This window comes from Erinaceus europaeus, chromosome 8, assembly GCF_950295315.1.
Source record: "Erinaceus europaeus chromosome 8, mEriEur2.1, whole genome shotgun sequence".
NCBI lineage: Eukaryota > Metazoa > Chordata > Mammalia > Eulipotyphla > Erinaceidae > Erinaceus > Erinaceus europaeus.
The window spans coordinates 32,170,531-32,192,382 of record NC_080169.1 but is presented as its reverse complement, the minus strand read 5'-3'; the positions used below and the strand labels follow the sequence as shown (position 1 = coordinate 32,192,382).

At 38.0% G+C, this 21,852-nt stretch overlaps 1 protein-coding gene and 1 pseudogene across 2 annotated transcripts in view; both read right to left on the bottom strand.

The window, feature by feature from the left end:
* MACC1 (MET transcriptional regulator MACC1) overlaps positions 1 to 21,852 on the bottom strand; it is a 74,831-nt gene that overhangs the window by 30,119 nt on the left and 22,860 nt on the right. The window contains exons 2-3 of one of the 2 annotated variants that reach the window (XM_060196118.1): positions 4,376 to 4,453; positions 1,551 to 3,574 (exon numbers count right to left, since the gene is read on the bottom strand). In XM_060196118.1, the coding sequence (XP_060052101.1) occupies positions 1,551 to 3,574; positions 4,376 to 4,415 (2,064 nt within the window). In that variant the 5' untranslated portion in view covers positions 4,416 to 4,453. Of the gene's footprint in view, positions 1 to 1,550; positions 3,575 to 4,375; positions 4,491 to 21,852 lie in introns of those variants that run through there. The other variant, XM_060196117.1, reaches the window with a different exon arrangement.
* LOC132540034 (U6 spliceosomal RNA) lies at positions 12,566 to 12,663 on the bottom strand (annotated as a pseudogene).

Below are 21,852 nucleotides of genomic sequence, written 5' to 3'. Positions count from 1 at the left end.
ATAGAGCCCCTACTTCCCCCAGTCCTGGAACCCTTGGATAGGGCCCACTTTCCCGTATGCATTTCCCAATCCAAACCAAATAATATTGCATCTGCCGATCACAACCTAACCAACGCAACGATTGCCACCTCAACATGCTTCACCTCAGACTGTATCCAGAGACTTCACGTGTGGAATGACAACCCTTCAGCTTCATTACTCGGGTGAGACCTTTCCTTTAATAGTACACTCTAATTTCATCTCAGGTAGTTCACTTTCTAACGAAGTCCCATAACCTAGATATACACCAGTTTCTGTGAGAGAGAGCTTATGTGCACACGTATCCATAAACTACTGCAAAATATATACCTGAAAGCAGTAGTACACTAGAGTTTGCAGTGAGTACCTCCCTAACACTTCCTCTCCACTATTCCAAGCTTGGGATCCATGATTGCTCAAAAATTGTTTGGCTTCATATGTTAACTCTCTTTTCAATCACCAGGTTCCCGATGCCACCAGGATGCTGGCCAGGCTTCCCTGGATTGAAGACCCCACCAATGTGTCCTGGAGTTCAGCTTCCCCAGAGACCCACCTTATTAGGGAAAGAGAGAGGCAGACTGGGAGTATGGACCGACCAGTCAACGCCCATGTTCAGCGGGGAAACAATTACAGAAGCCACATCTTCTACCTTCTGCAACCCTCCACGACCCTGCGTCCATGCTCCCAGAGGGCTAGAGAATGGGAAAGCTATCATGGGAGGGGGTGGGTTATGGGGATTGGGTGGTGGGAATTGTGTGGAGTTGTACCCCTCCAACCTTATATTTTTGTTCATTAATCCTTTCTTAAATAAAAAATTAAAAAAATAATAAATAAAAATAAAATAAATAAAAAAAATTTAAAAAAGAAAGAAAAAAAACTTCTGGGGGGTCACAACTTATTTCTCTTTAATGATTTCCAAAGTGTGTCAAGACCTGTAAAATCATTATGGAAGTAGCATCAGATGTCAAATTCTTTAGAGAGAGAGTCATGTGTTAAGTATATGCAAACAACCAATCCCAAGGTCTAGAGATGAATAAGGGAGTTTGAATACGTAGTCTTTATCAGCACCATTCCAGTTACCCTAAATTAATACACGCCAAGAAAACCTGTACTTACTATGCAAATTAAATTTCAAGAGCTAGCCTCTGAATCCTGTACCCCTATACTCAACTGTATTTTTGCCAGATATCCAGGCCTAAGCTCCTTCAATACTTCTCTGATAGATTGGAGGCTTCTAAATATGTGTGAGTAGAAGAGAGTTTTTTTAAAACTATTTTTCTCTGGCATAGATGAAATCCTTACTCTTGTTTCAAAAATGCAATAAAGGTCTGGATTCTGGGAAAAATAGCAACTGAATAACAAATCCAAGAAACCAGTTGTATTATCTTGAAAAGATCAAAGCATAAAGTAGCATTTATTATTTAAACTACTGACAATGTTTGAACTTCTTTCATATGTTTTGTTATAAATATTGCCAAGTTTAAATAAAGTTTTCCATAGTAACTATATTACTATGATCAAGAAATACTCACCACAATAAGTTCATAGAAAAACTTCTTGGTACTTCTATCTGCATGGCAATCTTCTTTTAACTTCTTTACAACGTATGAAACTTTTTCTGATTCTTTGTCTGCCCGGATTTGGTCAAAATCTTCTGGGGCCAAATGTGAGAAGCCCAAGACATCAGCTAAAACTTTCCAATCATAAACCTTTTCTGACACCAAAGTCAGTACAACTGAATAGATGTAAGTCAGTTTTTTTAAGGGTAAGGCTATCTGTTCAAGAAGATGCCTAGTTGTAAAGATACTATGTGACATAGACATTCCTTTTTTCTTTGTAATCACCTTAACATTTTTGCAATGTACAAGTCCAATCTTACCTCTCAGCACTCCCACATACCATTCTTTCACCTTGGAATGTCCTATGGCTTTTACTTTATCTTCTCCAAGAAGAGCTACCGTGTCCCCTTTGAAATACTCAAGTAAATAGTCAATCTTGCTTTGCCTTAGCACTGTCTTCAAAGTTACCCCATAAGTTGTAAAGTTCAAGTTTTTGTCCTGAAATGTGGGATATTTAACATGCACTGTTGGTAATAAAGGAACAGACTTGATTTCCTTCTCCTGGGAATTCCCTGGAAGACTTGACAGCCTTAGGTTTGGGGCTGGATCAGGGCTAGTAATACAAAACTGGATGGGTGGTCTACCACTGGAGATATCCACCTGAATACAAAAAACAAACAAGTGCATTTCTCTGGAATCAACTAAAGAAAATAAAATTTTTTGGTGAACTACTTGGCCTGCTTGCAGCTGCTTTTGTTTAATTTCTTGTCTTTCTTCCTTTGTCTTTACTTCAAAATCAGGATCACATGAATATGCAGAAATATTTAAATTTTGTGGCCTGTCTAGTAAGAATGAATGCTTCCCCCAAAGTTGAAACACAACAGGGGATGTGTTTTTCCTGCCTTTCTTAATATCAGAGATTGTAAGTTTACCTGGCATATAACTGTGTCCACAAACTGTGACAATAATAGTGAAACTGGGGTGGATATATTTAGGCCCATAAATTCCAATGGAAGTGGTTTTGTGAATATAATCCCAAATGGTTGCAGCTGGTGTCTGAATAGCTTTAGCTTGTGCAGCAACCACCAAATACATCACCTGACTCAAATCTATTAGTTTAATTTGAATGATGTCTTTATAAAAGTAACAATTGGTTAACACTTTGAAAGGGCCATCTTTACCCATGCTGTGTAAACACACCATTTCTGTCATGACTTGACTGAAAGGGTCCTTTCTTACTTCAGCCCCAATTTTCATCTCCAGCAATATTCCTTCCATTGTTTTGAGATTGCTTAACATGATTTCAAGGAGTGGGCTTACCGTGCATGAAAGATCATGGTTAAGCATTTGTGGAGGATCAAGAAAAGCCCTTAGAGACACTTCTTGGAATTCTCCCACTGTCACGTGCCCTTGGGGTACGTGAATACTGATACCTGATTCAGGTAATTGTACTGAACCTCCTTGATGGTTTAATCTACAAACTATAGGAGTCTCAGCAACTTGTGTTTGAGCCCATCCAGGACTCTGATTAACTGTATTCAAATCCAGGCAGGAGCGAGCAAGCTGACGTTGACTTAGCCAAGCCATTTTATAAGCCTCTCGATCATTTTGAAGCCATTCTAGGTCTTGTTCTAAGATCTGATCAGAGTTATGCATATTCCGAAGGGAATGTGTTGTGTCATCTAAAATATCCAAAAGTTCTGAAACACTTTTAGATTTTCCAGATTTCCCTGAGGAAGGTTGCCTAAGCAATTGATGCACATCAAGTTCATCACCAGAGGAATCAAAAGAATTTTCTGTTTCTATTTCTCTATAAAAAAGATAAGGGTCTTCCTTCAAGATGGAGGTATTAGTTTTCTTCTTGTTATTTCGTAGCTGAGTTATTTCATCCAAAAATGGATTAGAAGCAGATAGTTCATTCCAGAATGGATTTGTAGCCTTGGAAGTATTGTCATGTAGTTTGAAAGCATCTGGACAGTTGAGAAACAAATCTGGGTCTGCACAATCTTGTTATTTAAACAAAAACAAAGCAAAACAAAGATGAAATGAAATTTTGAGATAAATCCAAGATTAATTTTTGTTAAAGCTTAACTATTCAAGAATTTACTCAGCATTTTTATCTTCATCCTTAATAGCTGCCACAAAATTAACATTAAATTCAGTCAAATTTATATATTATGAGGGTAGTGAAAGTCTTCTATGACCATACACAATGTTAATTAATATTAAAATAGCATGATTAACAAGCAAATACTCAATGAACATTTAAGAGATTTCCTTAAAATAATTTAGGCTTGTCAACCTTATTACTGTTATATTTTAACAAAATAATACCTATAGGGGGTGGGGGTATATAGCATAATGGTTATGCAAAGAGACTCTCATGCCTGAGGCTCCAATGTCCTAGGTTCAGTTCCCTACACTGCCATAAAACAGAGCTGAGCAGTGCTCTGATAAAAATAAATAAATAAATAAATACCTCTGGGGGAAAAAGAATTCAGTCAGTTATGCAGCTTTTGCTGAAAAATGTATAGTTTAATTAGATGAAGTTTACTTAATTAATGCTTTATTTTTCTGGTAACATTAAATATTTGAAAAATATAATAAATGCCTTTAGACAACTAAAATTTGTTCCCAGAATACACCAAACTAAGCAATCATATATTTTCAGTGCATTTTATGACAAATTTTATTGATAAATAACACTGAAATTTTTATAACAAAACATTTTATGAAAAAGAACATTAAAAACCTAGCCACAATTAAACTACAATTATGGCATCTGAAAACTTCTGTACCTGTAATATTGCAATTTCTGGAGGATTTATTGTCTTCCATACCAGTCAAATTTCCTTCAGACCTTCTTCTTGGAATTCCTTCTGACCAAAAGAGAATTTTTTCACTGGTTAACATTTTCCACCTACCAAAGAATCATATATGTATATGTATGTACTTCTTTTTTAAAAATATTTATTTATTTATTTATTTATTCCCTCTTGTTGTTTTATTGTTGTAGTTATTATTGTTGTTGTTTTTGATGATGTCGTCATTGTTAGATAGGACAGAGAGAAATGGAGAGAGGAATGGAAGACAGAGAGGGGGAGAGAAAGATAGACACCTGCAGACCTGCTTCACTGCTTGTGAAGTGACTCCCCTGCAGGTGGGGACCCAGGGGCTTGAATCGGGATCCTTATTCTGGTCCTTGTGCTTTAGGCCATGTGCGCTTAACGTGCTGTACTACTGCCGGACTCCCATGTATGTATTTCTTACAAGCATATACAGGTTAATTCTCCCTCCAAAAGTTATATATATTTCAATAAGAAACTACATATTAAAAGCACTTTAGATAGATACTATACTCCAGATAAAATGTTGTATTAGATATCCTAAAATATATACTAGCACTATAACGGAAAAATGGCCAGACCCTAGTTTAAAAACAACAAGCAAACCTCAAATATATCCTCAACCAACCATATAAGAAAGTAATAATAAAAATTGCTGAGATAACAAAAAAATGAATGGTAAACTTCAATAGATGGGCATTCTGTGGTGGTTGGAATACTAAAGATCATGAAATAGAAAAGTCATCTTGCAAACCCTTTTATACAGCACGGTTGCAAGAAAAATCTTGTATGCATGGATGTGCTTGTAACTTCTCAGAATATCTTAAAATTTATAGAGAAATGGAAAGGGTTAGTATTCATAACAGTCCAAAACAGTATGATAGAATGACACCAGTTATAAGCATTTATTTTAAATATGTATTAGGTAATAGATAATGTACCATGTGCAATTGTAACAGAAACAGTCTAAGGACACAAAGCACCCCCAGGAATATATAAGTGACCATGAAAAACAGTATGAAAATGGTGGACTATTCTACAAGTAGAGGTGATACAATTCTATGTCCATGTTGAAAAAGATATATAGATATAGATATAGATATAGATATAGATATAGATATAGATATAGATATAGATATAGATATAGATATAGACATATACATAGATATATAGTTATAGATATATAGTTATAGATACATAGTTATAGATAGATAATACACAAACTTCATTTGTAAGAGATTTTTAAGGTAAAATCAGAACTTTAAAACTTGACAATAGTGACTGGGGAGATAGCTCAACTGCTAGAGCCTCATATGCCTAAGACTCCCAGTTTGAACACTGGCACTACATGTACCACAGTGGTATTCTGGTTTCTCAATCTCTCTCTCTCTCTCTCTCTCTCTTTATATCCTCTATCTAACATAAAATAAATGAACATGTTTTTCAAATTTAACAATAGATACTAAAGAATTATTTTCATGTTTTCTGGAAAGCAGAGAATTTCTCAAGTAAATTATAAATACACAAAATGTCTTCCTCTGCATCTCTCAAAAATAAAAAACACATAAAATATTTAAAAAATAAGTAAATCTTTAAAAAAAGAAAAGAAAACCAAGTAACATTGTAGAAGGGCATGATTTACACTAGGTGAAAATTCTGGGAAAATTAGAGACTGGGAGAATGTATCTTCATTACATATAATTTAAGAAAAACAGAACTGAATTCCAAAATATATCTAAGTTTCCTAAAAATAATTTTTCTTTTTTCCTAAATATATATTATTTTTATATTTGTTGATTGGATGGAGACAGCTAGAAGTTGAGAGGAAAAAGGAGGGAGAGAGGGAGAGAGAGAGAGAGAGAGACACCTGTAGACCTGCTTCACCACTTGCAAAGCTTCCCCCTTCAGGGAGGGACCTGAAGCTTAAACCTGGGTCTTTGTGCACTGTAGCATGTACACTCAACCAGGTGCACCACCACATGCCGCAAAAGTTATTTTATAACTGTTTTAACAATTTTTCACATTTATTATTTGTTTATTATTGGATAGAGACAGAGAGAACTTGAGAGGGGAAGGGAAAATATAGAGGGAGAGAAACAGAGAGACAGCTACAGATTTTCTTCACCATGGTGAAACTCCTACCCCCTGCACATGGGGACCAGAACCTTGAACCTGGGACTTTGTACCCTGTAAAGTGTGTGCATAACCAGGTGTACCACCATCTGGCCCCCTACAAATCAATAAGTAAAGATAGTAGTATATAAAAATGTGGGGAAATGATGAATAATTCTTTCTAAAAAGTGAGCACTTTCTAAAAAATGACCCCTTAGTAAATTAAAATATTCTGAATTTATTCTTAGTCAGGAAATGCTAAAAGAAACCATAACAAAATACTGAGAAGTCAGTCTGACATTGTCTAGCAAAGGTGTTTATAGCGTACTATCTAGCTATTCAATGGATCTTATTTATTCTAGGGAAACTTTTCATATGTATATAAGAATAGATACATGTGGATATTCATTATTCTAATAAAAACAAGATTCAATAAGTTCTGTGTCATATGAATGGGACAATAAATTGCAGAGTTTAAATACAATGTAGTATGAAATTGTGATAACAGACAAATTACAGTTAAAGGAAAATTCTTCTTTACACATTATCATAAATGTAAAGTGACCTATGAGAATACTGAATATAGCAACTTCTACTTTATTACAGATTTATTCATCAATTACTAAGAGAGAGAATCCAGACCATTACTTTGGCATATACAATGTCAGGATCAAACTCAAAACCTTATGGTTACAAGATAGGTGCTCTACCTGCTGTACAAGCTCCAAGCAGCTGAAAAAGCTACTTAAATTCAAATATTACAGAACACAAAAATGTATCTCAGAAATTAGTACCCTTTAGATACATGTAAATAAAAAAAAAGTGAATGACTTGAACAGTAACAAAACTCATACACATTTCAGCTCCTCTGTATAATCCACAACTTGAGTTGCCAGAGACTTAACTTTCAAGTCAAATATCCAATCATGCCAAAACTTTTCTTTGGTGCTTTATGTGTTAATTTTGTTGTCATCTTTAGCAATTATTTGGTGCTATACTCTTTAATCCTGTTATGTTTTTTGTTTTATTTCAGAATATTCAAAAACATCACCACTATCATTCATATATATATATATATATATATATATATATATATATATATATATGCATTTTCTTTTTTCCTAGAGTACTGTGTGGTGACCCCAGCAGGAGTTTGGGACTATTAGCATACATATGATGTCACCCTGAGGAGGTGCTTGAGAGAAGGGAATGTATAAAAGCAAGGGACTTTGAGCACGTGGGGCTCTTTGGCTGCTGCTTCTTCTCCTAGTCAGAAGCTTCTTCTGGTCGGGAGCACCATGGCTACTTCTGGGAACTGAACACATGTGACTCTGCTAGCCTGTAAACTTTTAGACCCCTCTACAGCCATGAGCAACCTTTACCAGAGCTTATAATTATTTATCTATGGGACTAAACTTTTGGTAACTATGCTTAGACTTTATGGACCTAGCATACTCTTAACCCTTGATGATAAGTGCTTTATTTGCCTTTTACCTGTTTCAGCCTACTAACCCATTTATTGTTTAAATAAGTTCCCAACTCCTGCTGTGATTCCTTTTATGTGCCCCAAGCAGCAGTCACAACCTCCAAACCTCTTCTTAAGTTAATTTCCAACAGTACTGTTTAGCTCTGACTTATGTTGGTGTTGAGTATTGAACTTGGGACTTTTGGTGCTTCAGGCTTGAATATCTTTGTGTGTAACCATTATGCCATTTCCCCAACTTGACATATTTCTAAGAAGCTTAATTTTTAAAGAAATTAAAATATATTCTCATATAAAAGAGAAAAAGAGCAAATTAAAATAACAGAAATGAGCAAAAGAGAAAAAAGGAAAGGGAAAACAGGTTTTCCAAATTCAGTGAGTAAATAAAAATAAAAATTAACTTATCATACATCAGACAAGAGACTAATCACCAAAATATACAAAGAGCTCAGCAAACTTAGCAACAAAACAGCAAATGATCCCATCCAAAAATGGGCAGAGGATATGAACAAGACATTCACTTCAGAGGAGATCCAAAAGGCTAACAAACATAAGAAAAACTGCTCCAGGTCGCTGATTGTCAGAGAAATGAAAATAAACATAACATTGAGATACCACCTCACTCCTGTAAGAATGGCATACGTCAAAAAAGACAGCAGCAACAAATGTTGGAGAGGCTATGGGGACAGAGGAACCCTTCTGCACTGCTGGTGGGAATGTAAATTGGTCCAGCCTCTGTGGAGAGCAGTCTGGAGAACTCTCACAAGGCAAGACATGGACCTTCCATATGACCCAGTAATTCCTCTCCTGGGGATATACCCCAAGGATTCCATAATGTCCATCCAAAAAGATATGTGTACATCTATGTTCATAGCAGCACAATTCATAATAGCTAAAACCTGGAAGGAACCCAGGTGCCCAACAACAGATGAGTGGCTGAGAAAGCTGTGGTACATATACACAATGGAATACTATGCAGCTATTAAGAACAATGAACTCACCTTCTGTGACCCATCTTGGACAGAGCTAGAAGGAATTATGTTAAGTCAGCTAAGACAGAAAGATAAAGATGTTATACCCCAAACCTTAACAAAGGACTTTTCAAAGTTAACCCAATCACCAAATAACATGATGATAACAATAACTATCCATTGTCTTCTTGAACCCTAAGACAGCAGGATCCTCACATTTCCACCATAGAGCCAATATTTCTCCCAGTCCTGAAACTTTAGGGTGGGGCCCACTTTCCTGCATGCTTCTCTCAATTCAAATAAAATAATATTGCATCTGCGATTGCAACCCAATCAATGCAATGAGTGCCACCCCAGCATGCTTCACTTCAGACTGTGTCCAGAGACTTCAGGTGTGGAATGACAACCCTTCAACTTCATCACTCTGGTGAGACCTTTCCTTCCATAGTATTCTCTAATTCCATTCCAGGTGTTCCACTCCCTAATAAAGTCCCCAAACCTAGATATAGTCCAGGTCCTCTGAGATAGAGCATATGTTCACACGTGCCCATAAACTAGGGAAAAATATATACCTGAAAGCAGAAGTACACAAGAGCCTGCAGGGAATACCCCCCAACACTTCATCTGCACTATTCCAGTCTTTAGGTCCATGGTTGTTCAACTATTTGTTTGGCTTTGTATGTTAACTCTCTTTTCAGCCACCAGGTTTCAGATGCCAGCACGATGCCGACCAGACTTCCCTGAACAGAAGACCCCATCAATATGTCCTGGAGCTCTGCTTCCCCAGAGACCCACCCTACTAGGGAAAGAGAGAGGCAGATTGGGAGTATGGATAGACCAGTCAACGCCCATGTTAAGAGGGGAAGCAATTACAGAAGCCAGACCTTCCACCTTCTGCAACCCACAACGACCCTGGGTCCATACTCCCAGAGGGATAGAGAATGGGAAAGCTATCAGGGGAGGGGATGGGATATGGAGATCGGGCGGTGGGAATTGTGTGGAACTGTACCCCTCTTACCTTTCTTAAATAAAAACAAAACAAAACAAAAAATTAACTTATCAGGTAGCACACTTCAAATAATCAGATGATGTAAAAAGTTTTTTTTTCCTCTGATATGTGAAATTGCTTTGAAATATTGGGTGAAAACCCAAATTATGCAATAAGCAATTTGTACTAAAACCTCAAGTTTCCTGGCAGATCTTCAGACTTCTGTGGTTGATTATACCAAATAGAATGTCCAAAGCTAAAAGTTCTTAGCATATCATAGGTAGCCAACTTTGGTATAGAATAAGTTTACATTTTGAGAAAAATTAACTACCAAAATCAAATTAAAATCTAAAATGTTTAAGACATATTTTCAAGAAAGATAAAGTGCAATGAATGGAAAAGTAATTTAGATGAAAAGTTACCTACATTTTTTAGCTTATTGACAGAAAGAAGACTAGAAAGAAACTATTTATACTCAGGATTCCTTTGAAGCAAACAACCCTTGATGTAAAAAATAACTTAATGAAAGACAGAGGTCCTCAACCACAAGAGAGCCAAAATGGTTGATGCCTAAGGCAACTATGATTCAGGATGATCAGAACATCTCTGAAACATGAGCATAAAGTGACCATCAGTTGTAATTCTTTGTGAAATAGTCCTCTTCTTCAATAACACTAGTAAGATCTTCGTTCTATTTCAAGGCAGACTTTTAAAAATAATTTGTGGGGGAAATAATGATTTATATATACAGCTATTGACACACTGAAAGTCTGATACCTCCTAGTGATAGATGTCTGCATCCCACTCCCACTGTCAACATTAAGTCCCTCTTCACCATCATGAATAAAATAGTGATTCCTAATCTCAGTGGCACAGGAATCACCAGGTTTGGTTAAGCACATCTTACTGACTCCATCCCAGTATTTCTGGAGGTCTAGAGTTGTGACCAGGAACTTGTTTCTAATAAAGTAGTTAAATGATGTGGTTGGGGTGGGAGGGAGGCGTATGTTAAGCAGTACATTCTGAAAATTATTATTCTAAATTTTTCACTAGCTCAATATATTTCTCTCTATTCTCCCTTTCTTCTCACTGTCCCTAACATAAACTCCTGGTATGTCCTAATAATTTTATACACACACACACACACACACACATATGCACACACACATACACACACACACACAAACACACAATCATGCCTACATCACAGGACTTTGTCCAGAATTAGCAATTTTTAAATAATTTCTTTGTTATTAATAGTTTACTACAAAATTATAAGATTATAATGTATAGTTTCACCACCAAAGTTCTGTATTCTCACTATCCAACCTCCCAAAGATAACCACCATAGTTCCCACATGTCTTACAGTTGTGAATCAAATATATAGATTCCATATATGAGTGAAACCATCTGGTAATTGTCTTTCATCTCTTTACTTATTTCACCTAAGCATAATCACCCTCAGTTCCACCCATTTTATCCCAAAGGACACAGTATCATCTTTTCTTGATTGCAGACTAGTGTTCCATGAAATATATAGCCCATAACTTCTTTATGCAGTCATCAGCTGATGAGCATTTAGGTTTTTTCCACTGTTTGGCTATTGTGAATAATGCAGCTATGAACATAGGTGTGCGTATGTCTCTTGTAAGTAGTGTTTGAGTGTCCAGCAGATAAATACCAAAGAGTGGTATTGCTGGATCATAAGCTATTTCCACTTTTGTCTTAGGATTTTCCATACAGTCTTCCAAAGTGGCTATATCAATTTACATTCCCACCAGAAATGTAATAAAAATTTCCTTTTCTCCACCTCTCCAACATCTGTCATTTCCTGGTTTGTTAATGTAACCCATTCTTTCAGGTATAAGATGGCACCTCATTATAGTTTAGTTTGCATTTCTCTAATGATAAATGAAGTGGATCATTTCTTTATGTGCCTGTGAGACATGTGTATCTCTTTAGAAAACTGTCCATTTAGATCTTTTGCAGACTTTTTTATTGAGTTATTTGTGCTACTATTGTAGATCTGTATCAATTCTATATAGATGTTTGACATCAGTCACTAGTTTCATGTGTGATGTGCAAATATCTTCTCCCATTTACTTGGATGCATGGTCATCCATTTATAGTTTGCTTTTGATTTGTAGAAGCTCTTTAGTTTCAAGTAATCCCATTTATTATGCCTTTTTTTTTTCATTACCCATGCCTAAGGGGTTGATTCTCCAAATACAGCTTTTTTTTTTTTCAAATACATCTTTGATGTTAAGATCCTAAAATGTTTCACCAACATTTTCCTTTTTCTTCTTCTTCTTCTTCTTCTTCTTATTATTATTAATTTTTATTTATAAAATGGAGATACTGACAAAACCATAGGATAAGAGTGATACAATTCCCACCACCAGAACTCCATATCCCATCTCCTCCCCTGATAGCTTTACTATTCCCTAACTCTCTGGGAGTATGGATCCAGGTCATTATGGGGTGCAGAAAGTGGAAGGTCTGGCTTCTGTAATTGCTTCCCCACTGATCGTGGGTGTTGACAAGTCGATCCATACTCCCAGTCTGTCTCTCTCTTTCCCTAGTGGGGCAGAGTATGAAACCCTTCACGAATTTTCATGTCATCCTTGTGCAGGGGCCATGCTAATCTCTGTATCATTCCAATTTTAATATGCTGCCAAAGCGAGCACTCACTAACATTTTCTATAAATTTTAGAGTTTCTGGTCTAATATCTAGATCTTTAATTTAACCATTTTGATTTAAACTTGGTTTATGGTGTCAGGTGGTGGTCTAGTTTCACTTTTCTACAATTAGCTGTCCAATTTCCTTTCACCATTTGTTGAAGAGAACTTCTTTATCCCTCTTGAATGGTTTTGGCCCCTTTGTCTTATATTAAGTGGCTGTATATATGTGGGCTCATTTCTAGGCTTTTGATTCTGCTACATTGAGCCAAGTGTCCATTTTTATTTCAGTACCACACTACTTTGATTACTATTGCTTTGTAGTATAAACTGACATTGGGGAGCATGGCAACTCCACAGTTTTCCTTTTTTCTCTATGGAAATACAAAGTTTTGGATAAGCTGCTCAGTTTATTTTTAAAAATCCATTGGAATTTTGATAGGGATTGCATTGAAAATGTAGATTGCTTTTGATAGAATAGCCATTTTAATAATTTTATTCTTCTAATACAGGAACAAGGAATGTCCTTCCATTCTGTGTGTCCTCTATTTCTTTTAGCAATGTACTACAGTTTTCCTTATAATAGTACTTCACCTCCTTTGTGAGACTCACTCCAAGGTATTTTATCTCTTTGGTCTCAATTATAAATGGGATTGTGTCTTTTATTTCCCTTTCCTCTGACTCCTTGTTTGTAAATGCCACGGATTTATATGTATTGGTTTTGTATCCTGCAACTCTACTGAATCTATTATTTCCTGTAGATTTTTTATGGGGTTTTGGGGAGGTTCTCTAGGTATAATATCATGTCATCAGCAAATAGGGATAGTTTGTTTTCCTCTTTTCTAATGTGTTTGCCTTTGATATATTTTTCTTGTCTGATTTCACTGGTGAGGACCTTCAGAACTATGTTGATAACAGTGGAAATAGTTGACATCCTTGCATTCCTGGGATGAATCTCACTTGGTCATGATGAACAATCTTTTTGATATGTTGCTGTATCCGGTTGGCCAAGATCTTGTTTAATATTTAGACATCTATGTTCATCAGAGATATTGGTCTGTAGTTTTCCTTTTTTGTTCTGTCCCTGTCAGCTTTTGGTATCAGGGTGATGTTGGCTTCATAGAAGGTAGAAGGGAGTATTACTGTTTCTTCAATTTTTTTAAAAATATTTATTTATTCCCTTTTGTTGCCCTTGTTGTTTTATTGTTGTAGTTGTTGTTGATCTCATTGTTGTTGGACAGGACAGAGAGAAATGGAGAGAGGAGGGGAAGACAAAGAAGGGGAGAGAAAGATAGACACCTGCAGTCCTGTTTCACCGCTTGTGAAGCGATTCCCCTGCAGGTAGGGAGCCGGGGGCTTGAACCAGGATCCTTGCACTGGTCCTTGTACTTAGCACCACCTGTGCTTAACCCACTGTGCTACTGCCCAACTCCCCTGTTTCTTCAATCTTATGGAAAAGCTTAAGAAGTATGGGTACTAACTGTTTCCTGAAAGTTTTGTAGAATTCATTTGTGAAGCCATCTGGTCCAAGTCTTTGGTTGTTGGGGAGGTTCTTAATAACGATTTCAATTTCTTTATCTGTGATATGTGCATTTAGTTTTTGTATATGTTTTATAATTTTATTTGTTTATTTACTTTGTCTCTAGGGTTATTGCTGGGGCTCGGTGCCCTACACTATGAATCCACTGCTCCTGGAGGCTATTTTTCCCATTTTGTCAGAGAAATGCAAATTAAGACAACACTAAGATACCACCTCACTCCTGTAAGAATGGCATACATCAAAAAGGACAGCAGCAACAAATGCTGGAGAGGATGTGGGGACAGAGGAACCCTTTTACATTGCTGGTGGGAATGTAAATTGGTACAGCCTCTGTGGAGAGCAGTCTGGAAAACTCTCACAAGGCTAGACATGGACCTTCCATATGATCCAGTAATTCCTCTCCTGGGCTTATACCCCAAGGACTCCATAACACCCAACCAAAAAGAGGTGTGTACTCCTATGTTCATAGCAGCACAATTCATAATAGCTAAAACCTGGAAGCAACCCAGGTGCCCAACAACAGATGAGTGGCTGAGAAAGCTGTGGTATATATACACAATGGAATACTATGCAGCTATCAAAAACAATGAACCCACCTTCTCTGACCCATCTTGGACAGAGCTAGAAGGAATTATGTTAAGTGAACTAAGTCAGAAAGATAAAGATGAGTATGGGATGATTCCACTCATCAACAGAAGTTGATTAAGAAGATCTGAAAGGGAAACTAAAAGCAGGACCTGACCAAACTGTAAGTAGGGCACCAAAGTAAAAACCCAGTGGTGAGGGGTAGACATGCAGCTTCCTGGGCCAGTGGGGGGTGGGAGTGGGTGGGAGGGATGGGTCAGTCTTTTGGTGGTGGGAATGGTGTTTATGTACACTCCTAGTAAAATGTAGTCATATATATCACTAGTTAATTAATATGAGAGGGAGGAAATTAATTGTATGTCTCGAAGTTTTTCAAAACACAAACTGAATCTTTTCTCAATATATGAAGTGTAATTGATATGCAGACTCTCTCAAAAGCCTAGACCAAGTAGATCAGAAGCAACCAATAGCACAGCTATATACAAGATACTGGGTACTGTACAGCAAACCCTAAAAAAAAGGACTTTTCAAAGTTAACCCAATTACCAAATAATGTGATGATAACATTAACTATCGATTGTCTTTTTGAACCCTAAGACAGCAGGAACCTCACATCTCCACTATAGAGCCTCTACTTCCCCCAGTCCTGGAACCCTTGGATAGGGCCCACTTTCCCGTATGCCTCTCCCAATCCATATCAAATAACATGTCATCTGCCGATCACAACCTAACCAACACAAAGATTGCCACCTCAACATGCTTCACTTCAGACTGTGTCCAGAGACTACACGTGTGGAATGACAAGCCTTCAGCTTCATTACTCGGGTGAGACCTTTCCTTTTATAGTATACTCTAATTCCATCTCAGGTGGTTCACTTTCTAACAAAGTCCCAAAACCTAGATATACACCAGTTTCTGTGAGAGAGAGCATATGTTCACACGTATCCGTAAACTACTGCAAAATATATACCTGAAAGAGTTTGCAGTGAGTATCCCCCTAACACTTCCTCTCCACTATTCCAAGCTTTGGGTCCATGATTGCTCAACAACTTGTTTGGCTCTCTTTTCAGTAACCAGGTTCCAGATGTCATCAGGATGCCGGCCAGGCTTCCCTGGATTGAAGACCCCACCAACGTGTCCTGGAGTTCCACTTCCTCAGGACCCACCCTACTGGGGAAAGAGAGACGAAGACTGGGAGTATGGACCGACCAGTCAACGCCCATGTTCAGCGGGGAAGCAATTACAGAAGCCAGACCTTCCACCTTCTGCAACCCACAATGACCCTGGGTCCATGCTCCCGGAGGGATAGAGAATGGGAAAGCTATCAGGGGAGGGAGTGGGATATGGAGATTGTGTGGTGGGAATTGTGTGGAATTGTACCCCTCCTACCCTATGGTTTTGTTAATTAATCCTTTCTTAAATAAAAAAGAAAAAAAAAGAAACTCAGGAAAGTTACTTAAAATTTACTTCTTCCATCTCTATCTCTCTCTCTCATCAACATGGGCTTCACTGCTCCAAGGAGACTTTTCCAATAGGAGAGAGAGAGAGAGAGAGAGACCACAACACAAGTTTTTTGTTTTTTTTTTTTAGTGTGGCTGGGCCTGGCTCAAACCTGGGTAATATGCACAACAAAGCAAGTGGATTATCCAAATAAGTTATCTTGCTAGCCCTATTAATAGTTCTATTATTCTATTCATGGAAGATACTCATTCCTACAAGGTGACACTTTCAGTTTATTAGAATATTGGGACATGGTATATCACAATCATTAAGAAATAATACAAGACCAGGTTCAATTCCCCACACCATCATAAGTCAGAACTGAGCAGTGCTCAAACATACACACACACACACACACACACACACACACACACACACACACACACACACGCACACACATGACAGGAGCAGGTACAATTCCCCACACCATCATAAGCCAGACTTGATCAGTGCTCAAACACACACACACACAGAGAACCGGGTTCAATGCTCCACACCATCATAAGCCAGAACTAAGCAGTGCTCAAACATAAACACACACACACACACACACACACACACACACACACACACACACACACACACACACACTTCTGATTTAGGGATAAATACTCTCATCAGGAATATACTTTGCTGGCTTTAGTGTTTTCTCTACTTTAGAACTATAAACTACAGATAGAGACACTTCTGCAATTAATGTATTATTAAAATCTACAAAAATATCTGCATTTAGCATTATTACTGTCTGTCTAAATCTTATCAAAAAAGTTTTCTTATGCTCCAATTGACATTTTCTGTTTTTAATATTTTATTTCATTATTTATTGGATAGAGATAGAGAGATATTAAGAGAGGGGGGAGAGAAAGGGGTAGAGAGAAAGACTTGCAGCACTGCTTCACCATTTATGAAGCATTCCCTCTATCGATGGGGACCACAAGCTAGAAAGAACCCAGGCCTTTATGCATGCTAACAGGTGCACCACTGCCCATCCCCTACTCCCCAAATGACATTTTATTTTCTTTTTACAAATTTTTTATTAACTTTTTTATTGGATAGACTCAGTCAGAAATCAAGAAGGGAGGGGCTTATAGAGAGGGAGAGAGAAAGAGGGACACCTGCAGCACTGTTTCACCATTCACAAAGCTTTCCTCCTGCAGGTGGGAACCAGAGGCTTGAACCCAAGTCCTTGACCACTGTAACGTGTGCTCAGCCAGGTGCATCACCATCACACCCCTCAAATGACATTTGCTAGTTTACAATGTAAATACTTATATGTGTGTGTGTATATATATAAAATAACATTTCTCTGATTAGTATTTTTCCAGGTAGTAAGAACCTCTAGGATTGGGTCACCAGGAGAGTGTGCCTTCTTTGTCACACATGTAATCTAGGTTCCAGCCAGCTCCTACTGCAATAGAGGAAACTTCAGTGCTGTATTGCCTCTCTTTCTCTTTCTTTCTTTCTTTCTTTCTTTCTTTCTTTCTTTCTTTCTTTCTTTCTTTCTTTCCTTCTTTCTTTCTTTCTTTCTTTCTATCTAAATTTCTTCCTTCCTTCCTTCCTTTCTTTCTTTCTTTCTTTCTCTTTCTTTCTTCCTTCCGTATTACACATGAAAACATCAGTCAGGAATGGTGAAGTCCCGTGGACCTTTGGGCCATGTGCATGTTAGCTGTCAGGCTCTGGCAAAAATTAGGAAAATCATGGGCCCCTTGGAATGCACCTAAAATAGACCTACTAGCTTTCTCCAAAAAGGAAACCCCAAATCTCATCTGCTCTATTCTTGCCTTTAGGTTCCTGGTTACTAAACAATTTCTTCTTCTTTATATCTTAAAGCTTTTTCTGCCACCAAGTTCTAGATGCCAACTTCACTTCTCTGGGCAGATGACCTCACCAGTGTGTCCTGGAACCCCACCTCTCCAGGGCCCCACCCCACTAGGGAAAGACAGAGACAGGTTGGGAGTATGTCGACACCCATGTGCAGTGGAGAAGCAATTACACAAGCCAGATCTTCCACATTCTGCACCCCATAATGACCCTGAGTCCATGCTGCCAGAAAGATAAAGAATAGTAAACCTTTCAAGGGAGGGGAGGGGATACGGAAGTCTGGTAGTGGGAATCATGTAGAATTGTACCTTTTTTTTTTTTTTTTTTTGCCTCCAGTGTTATTGCTGGGGCTCAGTGCCTGCACTATGAATTCACTGCTCCTGGAAGCTATTTTTTTCCCTTTTGTTGCCTTTATTGCTGTCTTTGAATAGGACAGAGAGAAATTGAGAAGGAGAGGGGAAGACAGAGAGGAGGAGAGACAGACACCTGCAGACCTGCTTCACCTAACCCCTGGAGATAGGGAGCCAGGGGCTCTAACTCTGATCCCTACATTGGTCCAAGTGCTTTGTGCCCTATGCCCTTAACTGCTGGTACAACCATTATGGGGAACAGTATGGAGACTCCTTAAACAAATACAAATGGAAATATCTTATGGTCCAGCAATTCCACACATTTACTGATATATCACCCTAATATTAGTGAGGCTTTCCATGGTCTTTTTATATACAATCAATAGCATATACTTCTTATTAATTTCCTTATTTCCTGGCATATCTCCTTATAACATCCAGTATGCAATAAATGTGATTCAACCATTATATTATGTCCTATTTTCTACTCACTAAACCTTAAGAGATATACAAACAAAAATTTGTCTAAGCTGGTAATTTTATATCCTCCAAACCTGGAACTGTCTTCAGCACAGAGTAGATGCTCAAAAAATATTGTATATTTAGTATTTAATGGTTTCTCTTAAACAATGAGAAGTATATGTGCTGAATTAAGAGATCAAGTGTTTGTACAACATACAAAAAGATATCTGTTAACTTCTAAGTGATTTGTAGATATCACACACATATAAGCAACTTTCTTGGAATAAATGCAAAGTACATTGTTAAATGTCAAGGAAGACTAATAAAAAAAAAAGGACAAGGGTGCAGTGGATTAAGCACACATGGCGTGAAACACAAGGACCAACCAAAGTAGGCATCCTGTTCCAGCCCCCTCCTCCTCACCTGTAGGGGGGTTGCTTCACGTTCCTGAGTGGTGAAGCAGTACTCCAGATGACCTTTCATACCCTCATGTCACTCCATTTCTTTCTCTCTCTTGATTTCTGTCTCTATCCAATAATAAATAAATAAATAAATAAATAAATGACATCATGTAAACAAGTTCAGTGCAAAGATGAAATGAGTTGATGAGTGGTAAGCATTTGAAAAATATCTGATTTATGCAAAGCACTGAAAATTATTTGGTCTTGCAGGTAGGATGGTAGTACAGCGGGTTAAGTGCAAATGGTGCATAGCACAAAGACTGGGATAAGGATCCCAGTTTGAGCCCCGGGCTCCTAACCTGCAGGGAAGTTGCTTCACAAGCGATGAAGTAGGTCTGCAGGTGTCTTTCTCTCCCTTTCTCTGTTTTCACCTCGTCTCTCGATTTCTCTCTGTTCTGTCCAACAACAATGACAGCAACAACAACAAGAAGAAGGATGATAAACAAGAAGGGCAACAAAGGGGAAAAATAGCTTCCAGGAGCTATTTTTAGATTCATAGTGCAGGCACTGAGCCCCAGAAATAATCCTGGAGGCAAAAAAAAAAGACAAGGAAGAAGCTTCATGAGCAATGTATCATGTCTATTTTTCCTCTCTCTCTCCCCCTACCCCTCTATTTCTCTCTGTCCTATCAATAATATAATAAAAAATAAACAACATATTAGAATGCCACTATCTATTAGTTCTAGGTCAAATTGATAGGGAATTAGGAAGGCAAACAAATGATCAGATAGGCAAACCATCAAAGCAATAGGGATTGATACAGAAAGAGAAACAAAGAGATCTGGGAAAGTATATAAAACTGACTTCTTTCTTGTCGTATGCTTTACATTGGTTTGTTCTAGCCCTCCCCCGCCAAGAGAATTGGATCAGTCCAGTTAATTTTGTGGGCCCGCTTGGCCCCGCCCCAAGGAATCCAGAGAGAGAGTTCCTGAGCTCAAGAGTGCCAGAGTTGCAGAGTTCCTGGGTTCCTGAGTTCCAGATTTTTGAGAGTTACAGAGTAAGAGAGAGTTCCACAGTGGAAGAGTTTCAGAGTTCGAGAGTTGAAGAGTTGCAGAGTTCGAGAGTTCCTGAGTTCCAGAGTTAGAGAGAGTGCTTGCGAGAGGGGTTCCTGAGTTCCAGAGTGGGAGAGAGTGCTTGTGCCACCGCAAAGAGACAGCAGAGTTCTGTTTGGTGATTAGTTTGTCTTAGTTTATGGATCGTTGTTCCTGAATAAAGAAATACAGCTTCTTTGCCCAGCCGTTGTCTCCGCGTCTCTGTTACCTGCCCGTGAAGCTAGCCCAGCCGGCTGGAGCCTCCGAATTTTAACAACACTTTCTACCTTCAAAACTATATCAGTTTTATCCTACATTAGAGAATTAAGTGAATAGTGAAGATAGCCACCAATATTTCACTCTCTTAAATTATATTAAGATTCATACATTTGGAAGTTATTTTGGGGGACCAGGTGGTGGCACATCTGGTTAAGCACACACAGTACAGTGCACAAGGACCGGAGTTCTAGCCCTAGGTCCCCACCTGCAGGGGGAAAGCTTCACGAGTATCGACTGCAGGTGTCTCTTTGTCTTTCTTCATCTCTATCTCCCCCTTCCCTCAATTTCTCTCTGTCTTTATCCAATCATAAATGAAAAAAAGAAAAAGAAAAGAATTTTTAAAAAGAAAGTTATTATTTTCTTTTTATATTCTATTAATTTATTAAACAAAGACAGAAGAAATTAAGAGGGAATGGGGAGGTGTGGGGGAGAGAAAGAGGAAAGGAGAGAGACACTAGAAGCTCTACATTATCACCCGTGAAGCTTCGCCCCTGCAGGTGGGGACAAGGGGCTTGAACCAAGGTTCTTGAGAACTGTAATACGTGTGCTCAACCAGATGTACCATTGCCAGGACACAGGAATGTTATTGTTTTTGTAGTGTTCCCCCTTTATACATCTTGCTGGGGCTTTTTGCCAGCATGATGGAGTCCACTATTACTGAGACCTGTCCCCTCACTCAATTGTTTTTCAGGTAGAGACTGAAAGAGAGGAAGAGAGGAGAGGGAGAAAACTACAGTATTGTTCCACCACTTGTGAAACATCGCTGTTGTGGTGGTCAGGAGACTTAAACTGAGTCTTTAAGTATGGTAAAGAATGAAATTTACCCAGAGAGCTGACTTTCCCTTGTAATTGTGACATTTATCCTAAAACTTAATCAGTGAAAACTGGACTAGTCCACTATTAATGGAATTTGGTTACCAGTTTTAAGCATTTGTTGTCAATCATTCACAAAGACAGTCATATAAAGTGATACCCTAAAAAAAGGTCCAACTGGTTTTAATAAATGTACATTTAGTTTGACTGAATTCAATATTTAATATTACAAAATGACTTAATGCTAAAAGGGGGTCTAGTATACAAAATAAGTAAAAGTAAACAACACTGTAAACATAGGAAATTTCTTAACCGAAATTTATTAGTCATCAGACCAGACCTAAGGTGGCAAA